Source organism: Equus przewalskii, chromosome 21 (assembly GCF_037783145.1).
Source record: "Equus przewalskii isolate Varuska chromosome 21, EquPr2, whole genome shotgun sequence".
NCBI classification, from domain to species: Eukaryota; Metazoa; Chordata; class Mammalia; order Perissodactyla; family Equidae; genus Equus; species Equus przewalskii.
Window position 1 is genome coordinate 345612 of NC_091851.1, and position 25680 is coordinate 371291.

Below are 25680 nucleotides of genomic sequence, written 5' to 3' on the forward strand. Positions count from 1 at the left end.
GACGAAGCCGCCCGGGCGTCCCGGTCGGGGCGGGGCGCCTCGGCCCGGGTGCCCAGCGTCGGGAGCGGACGCTCCGCCGGTGCGCAGATCGGGGGCCCCAGCCGGCAGGTCGCGGGCCGGAAGGGGGAGCCCAGCGAGCCGGGGCCCCGCGGGAAGCTGCCTCCCTCCGCTTCCACCCGGGCTTTCCGACGCCCACGCAACACTGGAAACCCAATCTGGATAAACCCCTGGAAATGCTCTTACAAAGGTTTATAAGACAAAAGGAAAAAGGTAACAAGTCACAAATCTAGTGATTTATAACTATTTTCCCACAAGGACTTTACTTAAAAAAATATGGTCTCAGGTACTTTTGTTTGAAACACAAATGTATAGATGCTTAATTTTTAGCTTTTGGGCCGAACATATGAAAACTAAGCTGCTTAAACAATTTACTTTTAAAAAACCTGTATGAGATTTTAGACTTTTATAAAGCAATCAGAACTCGCAGAAGGGGGGAAAATCCATTTCAAAGATAAATTGCCACTTGTGAAACCCAAGTTAAGAACGAATTCAAACCATCCTACAAACAGAAAAGAACAGTTTCACAAATTTCGTTTTATAGCTTTGGCTTTCTTTAATATGGCATTATTATTCACAAACAATCTACCACCAAGAGATTTGCTTACTTATTACAAAGTAACTTTTGTTATTTCAACATTTGTGTCAGTTGAAAATTACTGGCAACTAATAAGATCAATTAGAAATGCCTTTAGAAATTAAATAGCTCCTTGTATTAACTTATAGTGATACTTCGAAATTGCAGAAGAACTTTATTGACTGTATAGCACATATTGCAACCAGCGTTCATATTTGTTTGGATATCTCCAAATAGACTTTTGGAATTTAAAATGGTGAATTCTTTATAAAGTGTTGTAGTAGCATATACCAGAGATTGGGAATCCAGAAACTAAAGTGTAAAAAAATTTTGACCCTATCACTCACAAAATCCTCTTTAATAGAGAAACAAAAAAGCATGGAAAGGAGCGCTAGAGAGAAGACAGAAATGTAAAGGGTACTGAGTCTTTCTTGCTGGCTCTAGGCCCTGCCGATAGTCCTCAACTCTTGGTCCACACTCACTTTCTGAGTGGTATTATCCAGGGTTTAAATACCACCCCACACTGGTGACGCTCACATTTGTATCTCTAGCCCACACCTCTTCCTTGAACCACCGGCTCCTCCATCCAATGGTCTACTCATCTACTCTCATATCCTACAGGTACCTAAATATATTATGTTCAAACCTGAGCTCGCAGCTCTTCTCCCACCCCCAGCTCCATCCATAACCTTCCCCACTTCAGGAGTGGAAACTCTATCCTTGCAGTTCCTCAGGCCAAAAGCCTGGGGTCATCTTTGATTCCTCCCTTCTTATGCCTCAGCGTCTATCACCAAGCTTTGTCAGCTCTCATTTGAAAATCTATCTAGGATCCAACCACTTATCACCTCTACTATCCACACCCTGGGCCAAGCTGCCGTCCTCTCTCACTTGGATTATTTTAACAGCCTAAGTGGTCTCCTGCCTTCACCTTTGCCTCACTTCTGTCTACTTAACTCAGCTGCCACAAAGGTATTTTTAAAAACCTAGGTCCAATCCTGTCACTTGTTTGTTCAAAACACTTTAATGGCTCCCCATCTCACTGAAAATAAAACCAAAAGCTTATTGAGGGCCTACGGGCCTTCCTTACATGGCCTCCAGCCCTCGCCCTGGTCTCAGCCACCGCCCTCTCCCACACTCACCTCCTCCAGTGTCACTGCCTCCCATGCTTGCACACGTCTACCCACACCCCTCCTTGGGCTTGCATTCTTGCTGCTTGGAATTCTCTGCCCACTCTACGGCCACACATCCACGTGGCTTACTCCTTCCCCACTTCAGGTCTGTGCCTTCTCTGAACCCGAATTCAAAACCCTCGGGCCTCACCAGCACCCTCTTGAACCTTCTTGGCTTATTCTCCTTAGCACTTTTCACCAGTAATAGTTACCATCAGTTTATCTGATCTGTATCTATCTATTTCTGTTTTCCCAAACTGGCACGTGGACTTTGAGAGCAAGCACTGTGTTCACTGCTTCATCTTCAGTGTCTGGAACAATCCCCAGGACATAATAGGCACTTCAGAAATATTTGCTGAAGGAATAATGAATCATCACAACCCCTCAGAAGTGGGTACTGTTGTCCCCATTGGACAGGTAAGGAAGTGAGTCTCAGGCCTGGGGTCTGAAATTAAAAAGGTTTATGGCAAAATTAAAAAGGTTTTAGGTTACAATTCTGTAGCACAGTCCACTAGAGAATAGTGTATTCAGTGAAAACACTTCGCTAAATTATCCCTTAATGTTGAGCTGAAAAGGAAATGTCACTCAACGTAAGGGGGAGTGAGGCTTTGTACGCCGTTCCCATGCTCATTTCTCAGATCACACATTACTGTATATTTGCAAGAGAGGAACATAGTTTCTAGGGTTAGCTAGAATGAATCCAAGTAAGCTTTTTAAAAAATAGCCAAATAAAATGAATCGTTTCTACAGCAGTAATTCCCACCTTTGATTCTATATAGTTATGAAAATCTCCATAATCACTTAGACAAGTATATGTCTATGTGAGTTCGTGTTAATCTAGAGCATTTTCCCCCTCAGTAGTTCTTGTGACTAGAGCTATTTTACAAACGTTTTTAAATGACTGCTTTAAAATCAAACGTGGTACTGTGGAGTTGGAAGCTTGAATACAGGGTCTGCCTCTTTACGAGCTGTGAGACCTTGGGCAAGGTATCTGACTTCTGTTTCCTAATCAGCACCAAGAGTCTTAATGACCACGTTGGGATTAATTATGAGACTTAAATGAAATACATGTCCGAATCCCTGCCACACTGGAGCTACCCGATAAAACTTCGTTTCCTGTTACTAGCTGTCAAACCCACACTGCGAAACGCTGCGTCCTAACGGGAACGTAAACCAAGTTTCTGGGCCTGCCTTCTCAACCTCAAAGTGCGCGCCCATTTGAACCTAAAGGAAACGCCATGAATCAAATGGAAAAAGGAAGTTGCGGGGGCGTGCATTTCTCCCGTCTCATGCTGCGCGAGGAGGGGCCTGGTTAGCCGCCTGGGAACTCGAAAAAAGTCTGCGGCTCTCACCACGTGCGGGGTGCTTCCCCGGCGGAGGACCACCACACGCGACTCCGCGCGTCTTGAAGCCGCTGCGCCGTAGAGTGAAGTGTCCCTCTGCCGCCGCCGTACACCGCGAGGCCCAGTAGCGCACTCCTATTGGCTGGGCAGCTTGGCGCCAAAGCACGGAGGGGAGGCGACGATCAGGAGCTGTGGGAGTGGGAAAGACAGGAGCAAAGAGCGGCGGCCGAGAGCCCGGCGACCGTTTGGCGTGAGACCGGGCGGCTGAAAAGGCCGCGGGACCGGGGCGTGTCCGCCATGTTCTGCGAAAAGGCCATGGAGCTGGTCCGCGAGCTGCACCGTGCGCCCGAAGGGCAGCTGCCGGCCTTCAATGTAAGGGGGGGGGGTCAGGGTAGACAGAGGTGGGCGTGCTGAGGGGTGGGGCCGAGGCGAGCGGGGCGGGGCCGAGGGGAGGGGCGCTGGGGGCGGTCCGGGGGCGGGGGTCGAAGGCGTGCTGGGGGCGGTCCGGGGGCGGGGTCGAGGACGGTGCTGGGGGCGGTCCGGGGGCGGGGGGCGAGGGCGGTGCTGGGGGCGGGGCCGAGGGGCGGTGCTGGGGGCAGTCCAGGGGCGGGGTCGAGGGGGGCTGGGGGCGGGGCCGAAGGGGTGCCCGGGGCGGGCGGCTTCCTTGCCGTTCTTCCTTGTGCCTCCCCTGGGGGGTTTACTTTCTCACGGTGTAAGCTGCAAAGTCGGGGACAAAAATTTTGGAAGGTGGCAAAACAAAGAATAGGAGGAAAAAGAAGGCCGTCGCGTTTGTGTCACCCAGCGATACTGTGCCTTTCCCCGTGCGCGTGTCTCTGGTGCCCTCCCATGTGTGGCTTTGTCGCTCTTCCTGTGTGGGAGCAGACACTGACTAGGCAGCCTATGATCTGGCATTTGTTGCGCGCTCAGGCAGAACAGTGTGGTGATGGGAAGCCAGGCCTCTGGAGCCAGGCCGGGATTCTGGCTCTGTCGTGTGATTTGGGAGAGTTGCTCGGGCTTTCCGTGCTCTGCTCTCTCTGCAGAAATGAGGCCGATGGTAACAGTACCCAATGCCTAGTGTGGAGAGGGCTGATGGGTTGGTATATGTCACGTTTCCTGTGCAATGCCTCACACCCAGGAACCGCTAAGTCAGTGTTTGCTATTAATTTTCTTTCTGCCGCTGCTGCTGCTGCTATTTCTCTTGTGATTATTCTTATTTCCCTATTACTGGTCCTCCAGTCAAGGTGCTGAGCACTTGACCTACATTATCTTTTTTTTTATTGAGGTAACATTGGTTTATAACTTTATATAAATTTCAAGTGTACACCATGTTGCGATTTCTGTGTAGAGTACATCATGTTCACCACCCAAAGACTAATTATCATATGTAACCGATATTATCTCTTTTCCTCCTGATAACCCTTTGAAGTCTAAACGGTTATTTTCTGTTTTTTCCAGCTATCTGTTGGAGGCTTGGGGAGATTAAGCATCTTGCCCATGGTGACATAGCCAGTAAGAAGTAAAGCTAGGATTTAAGCCCTGGCAGGCTGGCCCCAGAGCCTGCACTCTGAATTCTGTACTCCACTACTTCCCCCATCATAGGGCGGCGTGTGTGGATGCCAGGGCACTTCTGCTGGGAGCGGGGCACCAAAACAGGTATAGGGTGTAATGTGATAGGTGATACCAAAGAGGTGTAGACAAGGAGCACAAAGGAGAAAGGCCAGTGTGAGTACAGGAGGGGGCAAGTGAGCCATGCCTAGAATGATGAGGTCACCGCTCTGAGAAGGGAGCGAGGCATCCCAGCCAACTGCAGAGACACGGAATCACATAGGAGAGGGTGACTGAAAGATAGGGTGTGCGCACGGCCTACAGAGGTGGGTTCTAGGCCTTTAGTTTGGTATTCATTCATAAGGCGTTCGGAAGCTGGTGGAGGATTTTAGACGGGAGTGAAAGGGTAATTTTTTGTGTTTTGAGGACAAAGCAGGAATATGGGGAATGGATTGGAGAGAAGAAAGAATGGAGGCAGGGAGATAGACCAGGTGAGAGATGTGTATGGTTCAAACTGTGTCTGGTCTGTGGGCCCCGAAATCGGTGCCTGGCTTTAGAGGCTTGAGACAAACAGGACTTGTAACTATTAGAACAGGAGTGGAGATGGGGTGGTTCGTGAATGAGGGGGCTTCTCTCTCAGGGAGCTGAGTAAACAACATTGGAGTTCAGGAGGAAGAGTGTTTGGGGGAAGGTGAGTTTTGTTTTGAACATTAAAGGGCACCTAGTCTGATGATTAGGTCATTTTACAGATGAGGAAACTTGAGTCAGCAGAAATTATGGATCAAGTTAAGATACTTGTCTGAACTTACAGCATATTGGAGGAGGAGCCTCAACATGAATACAGGTTTCCTAGATTCCAGTCTGTTATTCTTTCAACTTCAGGACAGTTACCTCATTTAAAAAGTCAGAAGACAGCAGTGGGAAGTTCACTAGAGATACTGGAATGCAGAGGTATGTGGGCTGTAAATATGGCTCCACACTGGGGTCCAGACAGCTGGGCACTTTGGAGGTCATGGTGCATATGAGGAAACAAGCCCAGAGAGGCAGAGACTTGTCCAACAGGTGCTGGCCTTGGAACCGGCTCCTAAGACTCTTAGTCCAGCTCTCCTTTTCACTCAATTTTAAGATAAGTGTTGGTTTACCACTTTGGGGGAGCCAGGAGTGGAACTTAGACGTTGTAAAGTACTCCTTCTTCTAGGTCTTAGTGTGGTAGGGCGCCTTTTGTTGCATTCACCGTCCACTGATAAACACACCTGCCAGTAGTTGACTCAGCAGGCCTGCAGAGTGGCCCCTCTGTGACACAGCTGAGCAGGGGCAGACTGAGAACTGATCTGATTGATCTGAAGGCTAATAGGCCCATGACCTGCACAGGCTCTCAAGAATCGTTCCTCCCAGGGGGATGATAGTCAGTGGGTATAGAATGGGGACTCTGCCTGGTTCATTCCGGAATCCGTCATGGCTAGGTGCTGTGTTCAGCAAACTGAAGTGATTGTCCACTTTCTACATGCAGAACTGGTAATAGTTTAAGTGAGTTTTAGGAAAATTGTCTTGGGCTCCCAGAGGCTCAGAGCCAGAGGTAGGGGCACAAAATGGATGCAATTCCTACTATAGGTTTAAAAAAATCTAAATCCGAAAGTTTGTGTGTATTTTTGCAAAATTATTTCACACTTGTCTTTTGTATACCTGCAGATTTATTAATTGTACAAGAGTTTCAACTATTCCTTAAAATAATATTTGTTGATAAAAGGAATATTTAACTGAATTCTAATGTCAGACTTTTCCGTGGTCTCTTTTTAACCCGCTGATGAAAGTGAAGGTGGAAATCATGCTTACGTTTTTCATCAGAAATTACGTCTTTTGTTTTCTTTGAGCAGGGTTAAGTAATTGATTTTGTAATTCTATCAGTTATGCCAAAGCATTTTTGCTAATGCTTATATTTTGACACTAAAACTAGAATAGGAAAAGTAGATGAGTTGCTTGTCTTTTTATTGTTGACAAACTTATTGTGAAACATTTATGAATTTCAGAATTCTGTTTTTATCCTTCCGAGGCAAATTTTTTTAAACTTTGCCCCAAGGTGGACAGTAGAAAAACTCCTTTGGCCTTTCTATTCTTGTAGTAAAACCAAAACAACTGTTCCTTTTTTTTTTTTTGTAGTAATCTTTTAAGACCAGTTTTCAATAAATAATAAATTATTCACATACTTTTGTCATAGCTTATTGCTTCTGTAGGACTATTGATTTTTTTGTTGTCAGTTTTATTGAGGGATAATTTATATACAACAAAATACACTCTTTAACAGACTTTTGAGTTTTGACAAATGTATACATCCATATATATATATAAAACCAGCACCCCAATCAAGATTTCTGTCACCCCAAGGGCTCCTTTTTCCCCTTTGAAGCTACCTCCTACCTGTAGCCTTAGGCAACCAAGGATTTATTTTCCATGACTACAGATTATATTTGTCTTTTTTTTTTAAAGATTTTATTTTTTTCCTTTTTCTCCCCAAAGCCCCCCGGTACATAGTTGTATATTCTTCGTTGTGCGTCCTTCTAGTTGTGGCATGTGGGACGCTGCCTCAGCGTGGTCTGATGAGCGGTGCCATGTCCACGCCCAGGATTCGAACCAACGAAACACTGGGCCGCCTGCAGTGGAGCACTCGAACTTAACCACTCGGCCACGGGGCCAGCCCCTATATTTGTCTTTTTTACATATTTCTGGATTCAGTATGTCAGGAGTTGCAAATTTTCTGTCAAGGGCCAGATGGAATCATGGAGTATGTATTCCTATATGTCTGACTTCGTTTGCTCAGTACAGTGTATTTGAGATGATCCTTAATCAATATGTTGATTATGTATATTGTGTATGTTGTTAGTAATTCATTCCTTTTTATTGTTTTTCTATTTTTTATTGTAGTAAAATTTGCCATTTTAACCATTTTTATCTGTACACTTCAGTGGCATTAATTACATTCACATTGTTGTGTAACCATCACCACTATTTCCAAAACTTTTTCATTACCCCAAACAGAAACTCTGTAACCATTAAGCTGTAACTCCCCATTCCCCTCATCCCCCAGCCCCTGGTAACCTCTAATCTACTTTCTGTCTCTATGAACTTGCCTCTTCTAGATATTTCAGATAAGTGGAATCATACATTTGTCCTTTTGTGTCTGGCTTATTTCACTTAGCATGTTTTCAAGGTTCATTCATGTTGATGCATGTATCACTGCTTCATTCCTTTTGTTTTTTTGGGGTTTTTTTGAGGAAGATTAGCCCTGAGCTAACTACTGCCAATCCTCCTCTTTTTGCTGAGGAAGACTGGCCCTGAGCTAACATCCATGCCCATCTTCCTCTACTTTATACGGGGGATGCCTGCCACAGCATGGCATGCCAAGTGGTGCCATGTCTGCACCCAGGATCCGAACTAGCAAACCCAGGGCTACCAAGAAGTGGAACGTGCGCCGCCAGGCCAGCCCCAGCTTCATTCCTTTTTATGGCCAAATAATATTCCATTGAATGGATAGACCATATTTGGTTTATTGATTCATCAGTTGATGACATTTGGGTTGTTCCCACTTTTTGTTTATTATGAATAATGCTGCTCTGAACATTTGTATACAAGTTTTAAAAAAAAATTTATTAAGGTCATAATAGGTTATAACATTCTGAAACTTTAGTTGTACATTATTGTCAGTCACCATATATATGTGCCCTTGTACCCCTTATGCCAACCCCTCAACCCCTTCCCCTCTGGTGACCACCAATCTGTTCTCTGTATCTATGTGTTTGGTGGTGGTTGTGTTTTTCTTTTTCCCCTATTTTCCACATATGAGTGAAATCATACAGTATTTGTCTTTCTCCATCTGACTTATTTCACTTAGCATAATATCCTTAAGGTCCATCTCTCTGGTCCCAAATAGCAAGGTTTCATCCTTTTTTAATGGCTGTGTAATATTCCATTGTGTATATATACCATATCTTCTTTATCCATTCATCCGTCAGTGGGCACTTAGGTTGTTTCCATGTCTTGGCTATTCTGAATAATGCTGCAGTGAACATAGGGGTGCATAAGTCTCTTTGAATTGTTGATCAAGTTCTTCAGGTAAATACCCAGATGTGGAATAGCTGGGTCACATGGTAGTTTTATTGTTAATTTTGGGGGGAATCTCTATACTGTATTCCACAGTGGCTGTACCAGTTTACATTCCCACTCAGTGTACAAGGGTTCCCTTTTCTCCACATCCTCTCCAACACTTGTTATTTCTTCTCTTTTTAATAATAGCCATTCTAATGGGCATGCGATGCTATCTCCTTGTGGTTTTGATTTGCATTTATCTAATAATTAGTTGTGTTGAACATCTTTTCATGTGCCTGTTGTCCATCTGTGTATCTTCTTTGGAAAAATGTCTGTTCGGATCCTCTGCCCATTTTTTAATTGGATTGTTTGCTTTTTTGTTCTTGAGTTGTATGAGTTCTTTATATATTTTGGAAATTAACCCCTTGTCAGGTATATGATTTTCAAATATCTTCTCCCAAACAGTAGGTTGTCATATTGTTTTGTTGATGGTTTCCTTTGCTGTGCACAAGCGTTTTAGTCTGATGTAGTCCCATTTGTTTATTTTTGCTGTTTCCCTTGCCTGAGGAGACATATCCAAAAAGATGCTGCTAAGACTGATGTCAAAGAGCATACTGCCTATGTTTTCTTCTCAGAGTTTTATGGTTTCTGGTCTTACATTCAAGTCTTTAATCCATTTTGAGTTAATTTTTGTGCATGGTGTAAGATAGTGTCTACTTTCATTCTTTTGCATGTGGCTGGTTTTCCAACACCATTTATTGAAGAGACTTTCCTTTCTCCATTGTTCTTGCTCCTCTGTCAAAGATTAGCTGTCCATTGATGTGTGCATTTATTTTTATTTTTAGGCTCTCAGCGCTGTTCCCTCAATCACTTGTCTGTTTTTCTGCTGATACCATGCTGTTTTGATTACTGTAGCTTTGTAGTATAATTTGAGGTCAGGGAGTGTAAGACTTCCAGCTTTGTTCTTTTTCCTCAGGATTTCTTTGGCTCTTTGGGGTCTTTTGTTGTTCCATGTAAATTTTAGGATTCTTTGTTCTGTTTCTGTGGAAAATGTTGTTGGGATTTTGATAGGGATCACATTGAATCTGTAGATTGCTTTAGGAAGTATGGACATTTTAACTATGTTAATTCCTGCAATCCATGAGCACAGAATCTTTCCATTTCTTTGTGTCGTCTTTGATTTCTTTCAACAATGTCTTACAGTTTTTGATGTACAGGTCTTTCGCTTCCTTCGTTAAATTTATTCCTAGATGTTTTATTCTTTTTGTTGCAAATGTAAATGGGGTTGTTTCCTTGATTTTTCTCTCTGCCAGTTCATTGTTAGTGTATAGCATTGCTACTGATTTTTGTATGTTGATTTTGTACCCTGCAACTTTACTGTATTTGTTTATTGTCTCTAATAATTTTTTGGTGGATTCTTTATGGCTTTCTCTATATAAAACTATGTCATCCACAAATAATGACATTTTTACCCCTTCCTTTCCAATTTGGATCCCTTTTCTTTCTTTTTCCTGCCTAATTGCTCTGGCTGGGACTTTCAAAACTATGTTGAATAAGAGTGGCGAGAGTGGGCACCCTTGTCTTGTTCCTGTTCTCAGAGGGATGGCTTTCAGTTTTTCACCATTGAGTATGATGTTGGCTGTGGGTTTGTCATATATGGCCTTTATTATGTTGTACTTCCCTTTTATACCCCTTTTATTCAGAGTTTTTATCATAAATATATGCTGTATGTTGTCAAATGCATTCTCTGCATCTATTGAGATGATCGTGATTTTTATCCTTCATTCTGTAATGTGGTGTATCACACTGATTGGCAGATACTGAACCATTCTTGCATCCCTGGAATAAATCCCACTTGGTGGTAGTGTATAATTTTTTTAATGTATTGTTTTCTTGGTTTGCTAATATTTTGTTGAAGATTTTTACATCTATGTTCATCAGTGATAATGGCCTATCACTTTCTTTTTCTGTGTTGTCCTTGTCTGGGTTGGTGTCAGGGTTATGTTGGCCTCATAAAATGAGTTAGAAAGTGTTCCCTTCTCTTTAATTTTTTGGAATAGTTTGAGAAGGACAGGTATTAAATCCTCTTTGAATGTTTGGTAGAATTCTCCAGAGAAACCATCCGGTCCTGGACTTTTATTTTTGGGGAGGTTTTTAAATTATTTTTTCAGTCACCTTACTAGTGATGGGTCTATTCAGATTCTCTATTTCTTGATTCAGTTTTGGGAGGTTGTTTGATTCTAAGAATTTATCCGTTTCTTCTAGGCTATCTAATTTTTTGGTATATAGGTTTTCATAGTATTCTCATCCTTTGTATTTCTGTAATACCTGTTCTAATTTCTCCTCTTTTGTTATTTATTTCATTTATTTGAGGCTTCTCTTTTTCTTAGTCAGTCTTCCTAAGGGTTTCTCAATTTTGTTTATCCTTTCAAAGAACCAGGTCTTAGTTTCATTGATCTTTTCTGTTGTCTTTTTAGTCTCTATTTCATTTATTTCCCCTCTGATTTTTATCATTTCCTTCCTTCTGTTGACTTTTGGCTTCATTTATTCTTCTTTTTCTAGTTCCTTTAGGTGTAATATTAGATTGTTTGAGATTTTTCTTGGTCTTGAGGTAGGCCTGTATTGCTATAAACTTTCCTCTTAGTACTGCTTTTGCTGTGTCCCATTTTTGGCTGTTAGGAATGATACTGCTCTGAACATTTGTATACAAGTTTTTGTATGAATATATGTTTTCAGTTCTCTTGAGTGTATACCTAGGAGTAGAATTGCTGGATAATACGGTACTTTTATGTTTAACTTTTTGATGAACCATCAGACTATTTTCCACAGACTGCACTGTTTTACATTCCTACTTGCAATGTATGAGGGTTCCAGTTTCTCCCCATCCTCGCCAATGCTTATTATTGTAGCCATTCTAGTAGGTGTTTTTGCTTTTTGATAAGATGTGTAAATCAAAGAAAAGCATAGTATGATAGAATATTGCCACAGACTTGCTGGAAGAATTAATGAATGTGTATCAATATTACTTCATATGTTCTAGGAGGATGGACTCCGGCAAGTTCTGGAGGAGATGAAAGCCTTATATGAACAAAACCAGTCTGATGTGTAAGTTTTAAGATTGATGAAAGAATTAAGATACTGAAATCAGATAATCTTACCTCAGTTTTTAGATGTGATTTTCTGTCTCTGTGAGCCTAATCATACTCTCACTGTACAGATTATCACAGGACAAGAGGGATTTGTGTTGGTCACTGCTGTATCTTTGGAAATTCAAATAGTGCTTGGCATATGGTGGATGCTCAATAAATATTTGTTGTTTGACTGACATGACTTGAAATAAATTAGGGTAGACCTAAAAGACACGAGCAAGTAGAAACCCTAACAAGGTGAAATATATAGTTTCCACTGCTTGTTTTCATTGATAGATGCCTTAATGTGTTAAAGGGAGAATGGGCAGTTTGTAAACTTAGCAGGAGCAGCATTGTTCCTGATAGGTGGAGTAAAGTTCACAAAGGCTATGGCTTGGTGGGTGAGGGGGCTCTAGATTTATGGAAGATTTAAAGCTAACCATGGTAGTTGGTGCGATGGAGAATTTGGGCTGTAGGACAGATTTTCTAGGTTCCCAGGGTCTGTGAAGAGTAAGACACCAAAGAGTACCAACTGCTGGCTGAAAGGTGAGGTATTCAAATCTCCACCTAGAGAGAAGTCTGTCTGTGACATGAGGTTTGTCTTTGGCCTTGTTAGGTACACTGTTTATCAGTTACTTGGACATAGAAATCACTAGCATGCTGGTAAGATTTGTGGAGCACACAGAACCACAGGAGCATTTTCCCACTCTTAAGTTGTGCTTAAGAATAGACACAGAAAAATCTTTATAAATAGAATGAGGAACTGAACCCCAACAGGTCTGCAGTAAACATGAAGTTCTGAACTCAAGTTCTCAGGCGATTCATTCATTCACTTAACAAACATGTACTAAACGACTGGGTGCCACTAAGAAGCTCTGGTATTCCAATTGTAAGCCACATAGTCAAGATTTCTGCCCCGATGGCTGTCACAGTCCAGTGTGGAAGACAGATGTGAAATACACATCTACCAAACTGGGATACAAGCTATGAAGGAAAGCAACAGAGTGCTAGGAGAGAGAAGAGTGAAGTGAAGGTATAATTAGATTCAGGAAACAGGGACATTCTCTCCAAGGAAGAGACATTTCAGCTGAGGCCTAAAGGAGAAATAGACTTTAGCCAGGCAGTAGTTGTGGGCAGAGAGCATTCTAGGTAGAGGGAACAGCATATGCAAAGGCCCTGAGTCATGAAAGAGGGTGAGATGCTCAGGAAACTGACACTTGAAGGCCAGTGGGGCTGAAGCTTAATAAGCAGGCAAAGGGTGATGCCAGGTGACATTTTTAAGCATATGGGGCAGGTGGTGGCACATTTGTGATTTAAAAGATTACCTTGGATCCTGTGTGGACTGTGGATGGAGGGACTGAGAGGAGAGGGAGGCATCCTGTTATCTAGGTGATGGGAGAGGTGACCTGGACTAGGTAAAAAGTGAACAGGTTAAAGACATATTTCAGAGGTGGCTTAATAGGACTGGATCCAGTCGGAATGATTTTCGTGTCTTCCCTGTATTTGAACCATCTGCAAATTCATGATCCAAAATTCTGTGCCCCATCCTCCTAGTTTCTTTTTTGGGGAGACAATCACCATTACCAGTGTCTGGTTAAAAATTATTTGTCAAAATAATTTGACAATAACTTAATCTATATTTTGCCTCTTTTTCAGGGCCTGTAGCAGGCACTGCATGAAGATATCCTCGTACTCATCTCGTTCCTTTTAAAACTCCGAAGTAGATTTTTATTCATTCTGTAAATCTGGTTATGTTTTGTTTTTCCCAATTTTATTTTTATTGTGGTAAAATATATACAACATAAAATTTGCCATCTTAACCATTTTTCATTCTATAGTTGAGTGTAGTAAATGCATTCATAGTGCTGGGCAGTCATCACCACCATCCATCCTTGTATCTCTTCCTCTCATAATACTGAAACTCTGTACCCGTTGAACAATTGTATATCTGGTTTTTAAATGTCATACTTGTCTAATATCTAAGAAGATGTAGATTTTATAGGGTAAAACCAAAATTTTCTCCCTCTTTTTGTGAAGAACACTGAGTGTAGTACATGCACATAGTCGAAGATCAAGAAATGTTTGTTGGATGATTGAAGGACCATTTTAACTCATTTTACTATAACAAGGATTTGGAATAGAAACACGATATAAGACCATAATCTTATGAACTCTGATGTCAGGTTTGTCTCTTGTCCCAGCATGGTACAGGGATTCTAGAAAGTGAGTAAACACAGTGTTTGTCTTTTGGAAATAATGGAGAATAATCAGTGTGCAAAAATGCAAAGTACCAAATGGTTAAATGAAATGCTGGTGGTATGATCTTAGGCAAATTATTTAGCTTTTGGCTTTTTTATCTTTAACATAGTAGTAAAAGCTCTGTTGTGGAGGCAGGTACTATTTGCTTAGGTTAACTGCTAACCATAAATAGGTTAACACAAGCATGGAAGTCAGTTGTTAGTTGGCTTTGAAAATTTTACTTATAGTAAAATATACATATTTGTTCTTTTCCTCTTTAAATGTTCTCACCAGGAATGAAGCGAAGTCAGGTGGGCGAGGTGATTTGATACCAACCATCAAATTTCGACACTGTTCTTTGTTAAGAAATCGACGCTGCACTGTAGCATACCTGTAAGCTTCTCAGTTTTTGCTTGGAGTGGCAGGGAACGATGGAGGGGTTTTTGTGTGCTTTCCTAATTAGCCATTTCAAATGGATAACAGGATTTCTTAGATTTGTTTTTTCTTGATAAGCATTCTAAACTCTCTTTTTTCCATTTAAAATTTTCTTATTATGAAAAATTTCAGCATTTGTAAAACTAGGAGAATAAGATAACAAACCCCCTTGGTTATATAGGTTTAACAGTTTTTAACATTTTGCCATGTTTACTTCATCTTGTTTTATTTGTTCATGGCAGACATTTTCCTGCTGAACACTTCAGTATGCATCTCTAAGAAAAGTGCCTTTTGGACCTTTTCTCCCATGACGTTGTACCATTCTCATACCTAGAAAAGTGAACAAGCCTTCCCAGCATCTAGTCAGTTCACATTTATGTTTCCCCATTGTCCCAAAGATCTTCTTACAGTTTGTTCATTTGCCTCGGGAGCCAAAGAAAGTCCACATATTACACTGAGGTTGCTGTAGTCTTGAGTCTCTCCTGATCAAAACAACTTCTGATGTCCCTTTTGTTATGCCATCTAATACCTTCTTAATGTCCTAGGTATGACCGATTGCTTCGAATTAGAGCACTCAGGTGGGAATATGGCAGTGTCTTGCCAAATGCTTTACGATTTCACATGTCTGCTGAAGAAGTAAGTTAGCACTGTTCAACTTTATGAATTTGGAAAATGCTGAGGTTCTGGCATCGTTCTGTAATACTATTTATGGTATTTCTCTTTTTGTTTTTAACATCTGGTTTTCAGCAGTTCTTGGTGTGTATTTATTTATTATATACTGTGATGAGGATGGTAGGAGTAATTCTAAATGCAAGGCTATATGGAAAACTGTGTTATTGCTTAACAAAATAAAGGATCCCTTATGTTATTTATTAGTGATCCATTAGTAGGATTAAAAAACTGGCATTATTGGGGCCGGCCCATGGCCGAGTGGTTAAGTTTACACGCTCCGCCTTCGGTGGCCCAGGGTTTCACCGGTTTGGATCTTGGGCTCAGACATGGCATCACTCATCAGACCACGTTGAGGTGGCTTCCCACATGCCACAACTAGGAGGACCCACAACTAAAATATATATATACAACTATGTACTGGGGGAATTGGGGGAGGAAAAAAAAAAAGATTGGCAACAGTTGTTAGCTCAGGTGCCAATATTTAAAAAAAAAAACAAAAGCAAAACTGGCATTATTATTTGGAGGTTTTCCATAAAGTGTCAGAGTGTGTGTGTGTGTGTCTATAGTATTTTCAGTATATTCACAGTTGTGCATTCATTATCACCATCTTATTCCAGAACATTTTCATCACTCCCCCCAAAAACCTTGTAAACGTTATCATTTACTTCATATTCTCTCCCCTCCTCTCAGCTCCTGGAAATCACTATTCTATTTCCTCCATAGATTTGCCTATTGTGGCTTTTTCATGTAAGTAAGTCATGCAACGTGTGGCCTTTTGTGTCTTTCACTTAGCATGTTTTCAAGGCTCATCCATGTGGTAACATGTGTCAGAACTTCATTCTGATTTATGGCTGAATAATATTCCATTGTACAGATGTACATATCTCATCCATTCCTCAGTTGATGGACATTTGAGTGTTTTTCTCAACAATGTTTTACAGTTTTCAGGAAAACTGTCAATGCAGAGTTTTAAGAGATTATAATTCTGAAATGGTGTATTTTTCATGATTCTCTTTGTGGTGGAATGTTCCTTAGGTCTGTGATTAAGTACGCTGGGATGTAAGTTCTACAAGAACAGAGATTTTTGTTCACTTTGTTAAATGATCCATCCTGAGTACCCAGATCAGTGCCTGGTTCACAGCAAGCAGTCAATAATATTTGTCGCTTAAATGAATTAATGGTCGCAGTATGGGGATGGGGATGTGTGCTGCTTCTGAAAGGCTAAGTGTACAATTTCTTCAAGTTTGTTTTCTTATAACTTTGTCAAATGACCATCTTTATGTTTGCAGATGGAGTGGTTCAATCATTATAAAAAATCCCTTGCTACTTATATGAGGTCACTGGGAGGAGATGAAGGTTTGGACATTACACAGGATATGAAACCTCCAAAAAGCCTATATATAGAAGTGAGTATACTTTTGTAAAATGGATTTTTCTTTAGCACGTAGGTTGTGCTGACTTTGGTCTAAGAAGAGGAGGGTATATGAATATATATCAGCTTATATTAAAAAAGAAAGGAAACATAAACCCAAACCAAAAATGTTACCTCTGGGGGAATGGCGGGAATAGGATAAAACAGCTAAATCCTTTTAATATACCTCTTTTAACAGTTTTAACTTTGAAACCATGTAGGTATTTTACATATTATTAAAACAAAATTAAATCAAAGTGGAAAAGCAACCCACAAAGTTTGAAAGCACAAAGAAACAAACGAACCTGTGTTTCAAGTTGGTGGATTAGTCAAACAGGAAATATTTTAAATTACTTTAAAACACATCACTTTATTGTACATCTCTAGTGGGTGTGTTCTAAGCATGAAAAGAATTACAAAGAAAGTGTAACCTGTTTTTAGTGATTATATTAGTAATATTGTTTACTGTTATTTTGTAACAATTTATATATTGACGGATAGAGCAAAAAAGTAATGGCACTAGGAACCAAAATACTCAAAATAAGAGAAAAGGATTCAAATATTAAAATGAAAAAGTTAAGTGAAAATCCTGTATTCCACGGGGCCGGCCCTGTGGCCAAGTGGTTAAGTTCACGCACTCCACTGCAGGCCGCCCAGGGTTTTGTCGGTTCGAATCCTGGGCGTGGACAGGGCACCGCTCATCGAGCCATGCTGGGGCGGTGTCCCACATGCCACAACTAGAAGGACCCACAACTAAGAATATACCACTATGTACTGGGGGGCTTTGGGGAGAAAAAGGAAAAGGATAAAATCTTTAAAAAAAAAAAAGAAAATCCTATATTCCCAAACTCGAGTTGAAATATCAGCATGGACTCATGTTAAATCGTCTCTTTTTCTAAAAAAGTATTTCTTAGCTCTGTCTGCTGCAAAGGCCTAGATAAAAAGTGTACAATCTGAGCAGGGAACACCTTGTCTTCCTAAAAAGCAAAGAAAGTGTCGAGGACCACATGAGGAGTGCGAAAAGGGCTGGAGAGCCCATTTGAAGGAGTGCTCACTGGCCAAGGAAGGGACAGTTTGAGCATCAAGATTATTAACTGCAGTGAACTGAATCACATCCGTTACATTAGAAGCACGAATGCGTAACGACAACAAAGACCAAACAACAATTAAAAAAATAAAACATCTTTGGGTCCGCTTGGAGAATACAAGGGATGTAGCTCATTTTGAAAAGTGGTAAATAAAAGAATGGAATCAAATATCCATCTGCCTTTGCTGTACAAACTGTCTCAGGGTAGCCAATTTGTTTACAAGGGAAATTTCTTTTGTTTTTTTTGAGGAAGATTAGCCCTGAGCTAACATCTGCTGCCAATCCTCTTTTTGCTGAGAAAGACTGGCCCTGAGCTAACATCCGTGCCCATCTTCCTCTACTTTATATGTGGGACACCTACCACAGCATGGCTTGCTAAGCAGCGTTGTGTCCGCACCTGGGATCCAAACCGGCAAACCTCGGGCTGCCGAAGCAGAATGTGCGCACTTAACCGCTGTGCCACCAGGCCAGCCCCGGAAATTCGTTTCTTATAGAAGAATTCCAGCTAATAAAAGCAGCAGGAATCAAAGAACTAGATTAATGCTGTTTTGTAGCCCTAATGCATGCAGGCAAATAGCTACTGAAACCATTAGGTGAAAAGTTAACGGACACCTTAATAATGGATGGATATGGAAAGGCAGGTATGACACCTGGACCCATTGATCAGTCTTAACATCCAAAAAGGGACAACCAGACATTTTGCGCTTCGGAAAGCCTTCTAACAGGATGTATGTCACACCATTTGCCAGGAAATCAAACCTGATCTGATCCAGCCCCTAGACCTAACTTCCAGTTTATAGGAAATTCAAGGACAGAGGAACATGTTAAATGACCCCACAGGAATCCACAACAAAATCCAGTTTGTGGGAAACTACCAAACAAGCTGCCCAGTTTCTTTAACAAATACATTGCCAACAGGAAGGGGGAAAAGGGAGAGAACCCTCTAGATTAAAAGATAGTGGGAGATGTATCAGAAGCGTGTAATATGTAGCTCTTGTTGGACTCTGACTTGAACATGGCAACTTTAAAAAAATTCAGGAGCCAGATGGGGAAATTTGGACACTAAGTGGATATTTCATATTAAAAATTATTAATAAGATGCAATAATGGTTTGAGATTATGTTTTTAAAAAAGAACCTTATTTGGTAGAAGTACATACTAAAATACTTATAGAAGAAATGAAATGATATCTAGGGTTTGCCTCAAAATAATCCTGAAGTGGATGAGGCAACAAGATTGACCACATGTTGATAATTGTTGAAGCCAGTTGGTGGGACATGAGGTTTCATCATATTAGTCTTTTTACTTTTGAATATGTTTGAGATTTGCCATAGTAAAAGTCTATTTAAAGAAGCAAAAAGGTGGTGGGGGGGATTTTTCTAAAAGAGTATTTCTCGAACGAAGTTAAAATACCTTTGGGAGTATGATAAGATTCCGGAGGGATCACAGGACATTATGAAATTATATAGGAAAAGTAGAAGACTAGAACTCACTGCTGGAGCTGGCTTTACTAATACCGCAGCTAGCGCTCAGGAGAATCAACTCGAGTCCTGAGTTCTCACAGGAGATGAAAAATGTCCTCCTGCTTTCCTGTGGCAGCACGTCGAGCTGCAGCCAGGTCTGTGGCCTCTCTAAAGACACATTTGAACAGTCCTTCTCTGCAGTTGCAGAAGTAGTTATCAAAAAGCTGCCTTACACCTCCCGGTTCCGACTAAGAATCTCTCCTGTTTCTTACAACATGAGTCTTTCATGGTGTACTTCTAAGTATTCCTGGGAAACAGTCTGAATAGCGAAGGAGATTGGAATAATCTCTGGGCTTTTTTTTTTTAAACATTTTATTTTTCCTTTTTCTCCCCAAAGCCCCCCCGGTACATAGTTCTGTAATTTTAGTTGTGGGTCCTTCTAGTTGTGGCATGTGGGACGCCGCCTCAGCGTGGCTTGATGAGCAGTGCCATGTCCGCACCCCAGATTCAAACCAGCGAAACCCTGGGCTGCCGAAGTGGAGCGCGCAAAATTAACCACTCAGCCACGGGGCCAGCCCTCTGGAATAATGTCTTTAAAACCGAAATTTTGCAGACTTAACCTATGTCCTCTTCTCAGATATTGATATTTTATGGGAGGGATCTTTAAGAGGAAGGTTGGAGGAGATCTAAAACATTCTCTTTTTTTGTAGATATGTATTTCAACTCTCGGTTTTTCAGAATTTGCAGAGGGGAAGGAATCCAGTGATCTTGTCTCCCCATAGCACCCTGCTGGGTTTCCTTGCTGTCAGTGTTGACATACACAGACATTTGGAAATTTTGACATTCGTCTTCCTCCTCATCAAAACAGGACAGCTGGACCCACTAGAGTACCCCAGGAAGGAGTACTAGGCCTAGCTACAGAGAAGAAACAAACAGATAGAATGCCCAGTACTTCTGCTGTATGGGTATTTAGATAACCTCCATTTACTTTATGGGCACTACATATTAAAAAATAGTTTAGATGAAACATCAGTTTTTCGTTTCAGGTACGGTGTCTAAAAGACTATGGAGAATTTGAAGTTGATGATGGTACTTCAGTCCTATTAAAAAAAAATAGCCAGGTATTTCTTGTCTTAAGATACCTTAAATCCTGTAAGAGTCCTGAATGATGGAAATGTTGGAATCGGGAGAAAAATAAATATCACCTTGTGATGGTCATTTGTATCATAGGCATTATTTCAGTATGACACCCTGTTTTGTTCTTTTTCTAAATATAAGGACTTGAAGCAAATGTTGCATATAGTAAGAATAGTTTTGTTAATTTACCTAGGGTATTGCTTGTATTTAACACTAAGCATTTTCCTGGGAAATTATCACAATGGGCCTTATTCTAGTTAAATGGGCTATTAAATTGTTGGATTTAGCTCCTTTCTTCGAATTATAATTTATTAAAAAGTGCTAAGCACTTGTTTTCAGCTTGTACTTCACCTTTTAAATCCTAGTTCTTTAGCAAACAAATAATGATATGGATCAAAATTTTCTCAGTATTTCATATATAAACATAACAATTTAACAAAGAAAGATTAAAATTGTGAAGCTGTGACTGAAACTAAAGTTTTCCTTATAAAGAATCTCAATATATTTATTGTTTCCTTAGAAATCTTCAAGTTCACATTAGGTGAATTCACATTAGCTAAATTTATTTTTATCCTACCTCAGTTTTCTGTGGTCACGTTAGCAGAAGAGGAAAACTGACCTAATGAAAACCACTCCCCTGCTTTCTTTGCCTCCCATCTTATCATCAACCAGTTAGAGTCCAATGACCCTAAATCCTTGAGGTTGATTTTGTTTATGTCCTGGAGCAAAAGCATACTTCAGGTCTTGTGGTTTTTGGGCTTGTTTCCCTCAGAAAGGCTAAGTCGATCTCTCATTTTACTAGAACCTTGGAGCTTTAAATAGTTTCCTAAAACAAAGGTTGAATATTTTAAAGACAGATTTTCAAGGTACATTAAAATCTTTGGTTGTTAAGGCAGAACTTTCCCTCCCAGCGTCCTCTTTGCAGTAGGCTACCGATGAATAGAAAGCAGGTGATGAACTAATGCGCTCAGAAAGATCTGTATTTCTGGAGCACAGCGTGAGGCTCTGGTTCACAAGAGCAAAACTACCCTCATAAAGTAAGACACGAGAAAACGTCACTTCACCTCAAACACTGTCCTGTGGCTGACTTTCTCTCTCAACTTTACGGCTGACCTTCCCACCAGGGGTGCCGAGACAGTGATTCTCCAGCCTGGAGTGCCTGGTGGGGCTGGGGCAGGCGGAAGCCGGCCGAGCCCCTCCTCCATCTTCTCCCCTGCTAGACAGTTGTCATTTTCTGTATGGACCATGCAAAAGCCTTCCTCCTGAGATGCTTTTAACCTTGTCTCAGTATTGCCACACCCTCAATCATAAAAATGGGAAACAATTTTAAAAACATAATCTATAGCTGATATTAAGGGGCTTCAGAATGTCTGATGACATCTAAAACCAGTTTTCTATGGAATCTATGGTGCCGATCATCCAGATCCTGTGAGACGTTCACAGGGCGGTGTTTTCGTCCCATCCGTTCTTGCATACTTGTCAAGACGGCAAGCACGCTCTGTTTGTCCAGAAATCAGAGGCTCCTCTTGTTAGTAGATGCTGTGATGGCTGTTAGACGAACAACTCTATACAGTGTTTTCCTTGTTTACATTGTGCATTCTTAGGCATTTTAAACATTCTGTTAACAAGTTAGAGAACAGTCCTTGGCCTGTGTGTCCTCGTGACTGGTTTGAAGGAATTAGGTCTTGCATGAGGCCTTGGAGTTTGTGAGGAGGGACCCTCAGATGTCCAGTGCCCCTGACGTTACATCTTGCTTCCCTGAGGAGTTTGGATGATCCCTCCTGCTGAGTCATTTTCTAAGGTTATTTGCTCTGTCCTTCCTAACCACTGTTTGTAGTTTTCACCCCAGTATGTCTGAATCGTCTGAGATGTCTTTGGTCACCTGTGAGCTTGCAAAGTCGCCCTGCCTTGCTTCCTGCACCTCTGCACTCCAGGGTTTAGTAAATGTGCACTTCTGCTTTAAGCCCCTGTGTTCTGAGAGGGACTCAGACGAGGAGACTCCTTTCAGCCTCAGAACAAGAGCAGTGTCCCCCCAGGAAGGCAGGGATGGCAGATGGTAGCTGGGTCCCAGCATCTTCACATAGCCTGGGAAGAGCACCCATGTCATAGCTTACAAAGACTTCATCCTTGAGAAATACAGGAGAAAAGTGGCCACTGTTGTTATTAAAAGAATAAATGTTCAGACTCAAATCCTGGAAGAGAGGTAATGGAGAAGACTCCTTTGGTTTGTCCCCTTAATGAGCTGTTGCACCACTTGTAATACAGTGCCCCAGAATCTCACCCATCTGGATTTTCTGTGCACAAATTAAAAAATGGAAACACTAAGGAAAATGCCGACTAGAATTCAGAAGGCTTTAGTTAAATTTAACATAAACTATGAATTTGTTTATAAAAATAAGGAATTCAGTACAGCTCTAAGTGGCATCAATTTCAGTTGATTAAAACAGCAACTATAACTTAGCTTTTAACTACTTAGCTGTTGGAGTTTGAAATAGATATAATCAGTTGCTGCTTTTTAATGGTGCAAAATGTAATTTAAAATTCTTTTCACTCATTTCTCTTCCTCTCCCCCTACTCTTTTCCCTGTAGCACTTTTTACCCAGGTGGAAATGTGAGCAGCTGATTAGACAAGGCATTCTGGAGCACGTCCTGTCCTGACCTCACCCTGGGGTACTGCCAGGCTTCCCTGTGGTGCATGGTGGAACCCAGCCACGGAAGCTTCTACACCCTCCTTCATCCCCACCCCTCTTTGGTTTTAAAAGTTGCATCCTTTAAGATAGTCAGGAATACTTGGCTAAGGAATGTGGTATATTTTTCTGTTGTACAGGATTCCTCCTCGTCATTGTAATAGGCTGTATCTATAATGATGACACTCCTACAGTTACTACAATGTGTGGTTTTTTTTAAATGAAAGTGAACATTTATTACATTTGTATCTCTTTTAAACAATGAGAGAGTTTCACGTGGCTGTATAGGGAGCAGGTGGGTCCTGTGCACCTTGTGTTGTTTCTGCTGCTGTGCATCGTGCAAGCCAGGGGTCTGAATTTCTAGAATACATGTTTCCAAATCACATGCACAGGTAGAGATGACAGTCCATAAAAATTTTCAGTATATTTAATGTTTAAAGATGTACTAATTTGTCATCTGGCTATTTGGGAAGAAAGGAAGGACACAATGGGTTTTGCCCATTTCCAACAGTGGTGGCTTGTCTGGCTTGTGCCTGCCTACAAGCTTGTAGGTGAGCACCAGTATCACCACTTTGGAAAGAAAAATAGAAATTGGGGCTAGAAAAGGAACTTTGTGCAGTCTTCCCCCAGACTTACCTTGACTGAAAAGTCACTTGAAGAGTTGGTCGGCCAAGTGGAGGGCAGTTTCTTTGTCCAATGAACTGTGAATGGTGTAGGAGCTGGAGAGGCACAGAGTGGTGTTGCCTGGTACTCAGTGGCCTTTCCCCACCAGTCACCTCCCTGTGCAGTCCAGTGATCGGAAAGAGGCATTCAAATGTAAAAGTCCAGATAAGCCTGGTACCTGGCACACACTGCATGTGCAGTTTCATTTTTATATAGGAGACTGTTTCTGGCTGAAATTATATTCAAGAAATCAAGTTATAGAAACCTTTTCCTACCATGTGGATCTGTATGTTTTCATAATAGACCTACTTAGGTCAGTAGGCTTCCCTTTGCAGATTATTTACATTATTAAAAATAATTTCTCCCCATAGTTTTCAGGCCAGATCAGGTTTTCATCTAAATCTTTGGTGATACACAATAAGGAAAATTTCCCGAGTGAATGAGATGGGTGATGTTGACGTCTAACTGCCGGTCTGTAGTCACTTCCTTCCCTCGTATTCAACTCCTAGAGCATGTGGAACCACACACACAACAAGCCCAGGTCCCGGAGCCAGGTGGCAGGATCAACAGCCAAGAGGACATGGCCGTGTGGCCAGCCCACAGCATCATTCCCCAACTTTGATTAGACGATGTATTTTTTGTTTAGTTACCCATATAAAATAATAAAGTATATTCCTTATTTGAAGTGAATGTATACCAGTTGAATTTGAAATTTTGGAGGTTTTATTGATTTATATTGACTGGCTCTGTATTTAGAATTGTGGCTAGAATTTTACACATATATCATGTTTTCTTATTATGAAGGTAATAAATGCACAGTTAAAAAAAATACAATGTTGAAAATGAAAGCAAGTTCTCCTCACCTACTAAATACCACCATCCAATGTGCTCACTGTTCGCTGGTTACATACATAAAGTACAATGCCATTTCTTTTTAAGTGGGTTCCCAATTATTTTCTAGCTTTTGTTCCTAAAGTGAATGAAATCTTTTTTCTGTTCTATTTTCTAATTGGCTCTGGCTGATAGATGTAAGAAAGCTGCAAATTAAGATGATGTGGCTAAATTCTAATATTTGTATAGACTCATTTCTTTTTCGCATTGATATTGTTGCCCAGAACCTTCAGAAACATGTTGACTGCTGCTGGTGATAGCTGGCAGCTTATCTTTTCCCTAACTTGATTGGAATGCCACAGTCTTCTTTATCAACCTTTCTAGCGCATCCTTCTCCAGAAAAAATACCAAAACTTATGGCCTTCCTCACTGCAACTTGAAGCCTCAAAATAAATTCAATAGTATAACTAAAAACAAACAGAACAGCAGTAATTAACAAATATTGTTTTTCCAAGTGAGCTTTTGGAACTTGAGTGATGATCATATGGTTTCAGACTTAACTCCCTAATGTAATGAATTCTTTAAATAGAACTGTGTTGTTGAACTATCTTGCATTCCCTGGGCTATAGTCTGCTTGGCCATGGTGTGTTAACCATCCAGTGAACTGCAAGATTTGATTTCCTGTCATTAGGGAATTTTGCAACTGTGAGTGATGTTGGTTTATAGTGTTTTGGAAGAGGGGAGTGTGTGTGTGTGTCTCTGCTTTGTCAGTGTCAGTTATATGTTCCTGTGAAACAAACTACCCAAAACATGGTGCCTTTAAACCACCCCCATTTTATTAGCTCTCATGGTTCTGTGGGTTGACTGTTCTGCAGGTCTTGCTGGGGTCTCTGATGCAGTTGTGTTCAGATGCTGGCTGGCTGGCTCAGCCTCCCTCTCCCTGTGTGGTCTCTCCAGCAAGCTGACTGTGCTTCTCACCTGGCAGCTCAGGACTCCCGCAGTGCGGAGAGGGTGGCAGTAGGCACTGCCAGTTTTCTGAAAGGCTAGGCCTGGTACTGGACTAGCATCACTTCTCTGCACCCCTCAGTGAGCCCAGTCACAGGCTGCCCAGATCCAGTGAAGGGACCATGTGAATGAACCACAGGAAGGCACGAACA

At 41.4% G+C, this 25680-nt stretch overlaps 1 protein-coding gene across 8 annotated transcripts; it reads left to right on the plus strand.

The window, feature by feature from the left end:
* Nucleotides 1–31: 31 nt before the first annotated feature.
* GINS1 (GINS complex subunit 1) lies at nt 32–24377 on the plus strand. Of its 8 annotated transcripts, none has more exons than XM_008509641.2 (9): nt 32–270; nt 1186–1255; nt 2080–2220; nt 11812–11876; nt 14432–14530; nt 15118–15208; nt 16534–16650; nt 20252–20326; nt 22932–24377. In XM_008509641.2, the coding sequence occupies exons 3-9, from the start codon at nt 2170–2172 to the stop codon at nt 22998–23000; spliced, it is 567 nt and encodes a 188-aa protein (XP_008507863.1). In that variant the 5' UTR covers nt 32–270; nt 1186–1255; nt 2080–2169; the 3' UTR covers nt 23001–24377. The 8 variants fall into 8 exon arrangements, with proteins under 8 accessions (XP_008507863.1, XP_070445050.1, XP_070445047.1 ...); XM_070588946.1 differs by lacking the exon at nt 1186–1255 and adding an exon at nt 2817–3518 and having other exon boundaries at nt 42–270; XM_070588949.1 differs by lacking the exon at nt 1186–1255 and having other exon boundaries at nt 39–270.
* Nucleotides 24378–25680: the final 1303 nt, after the last annotated feature.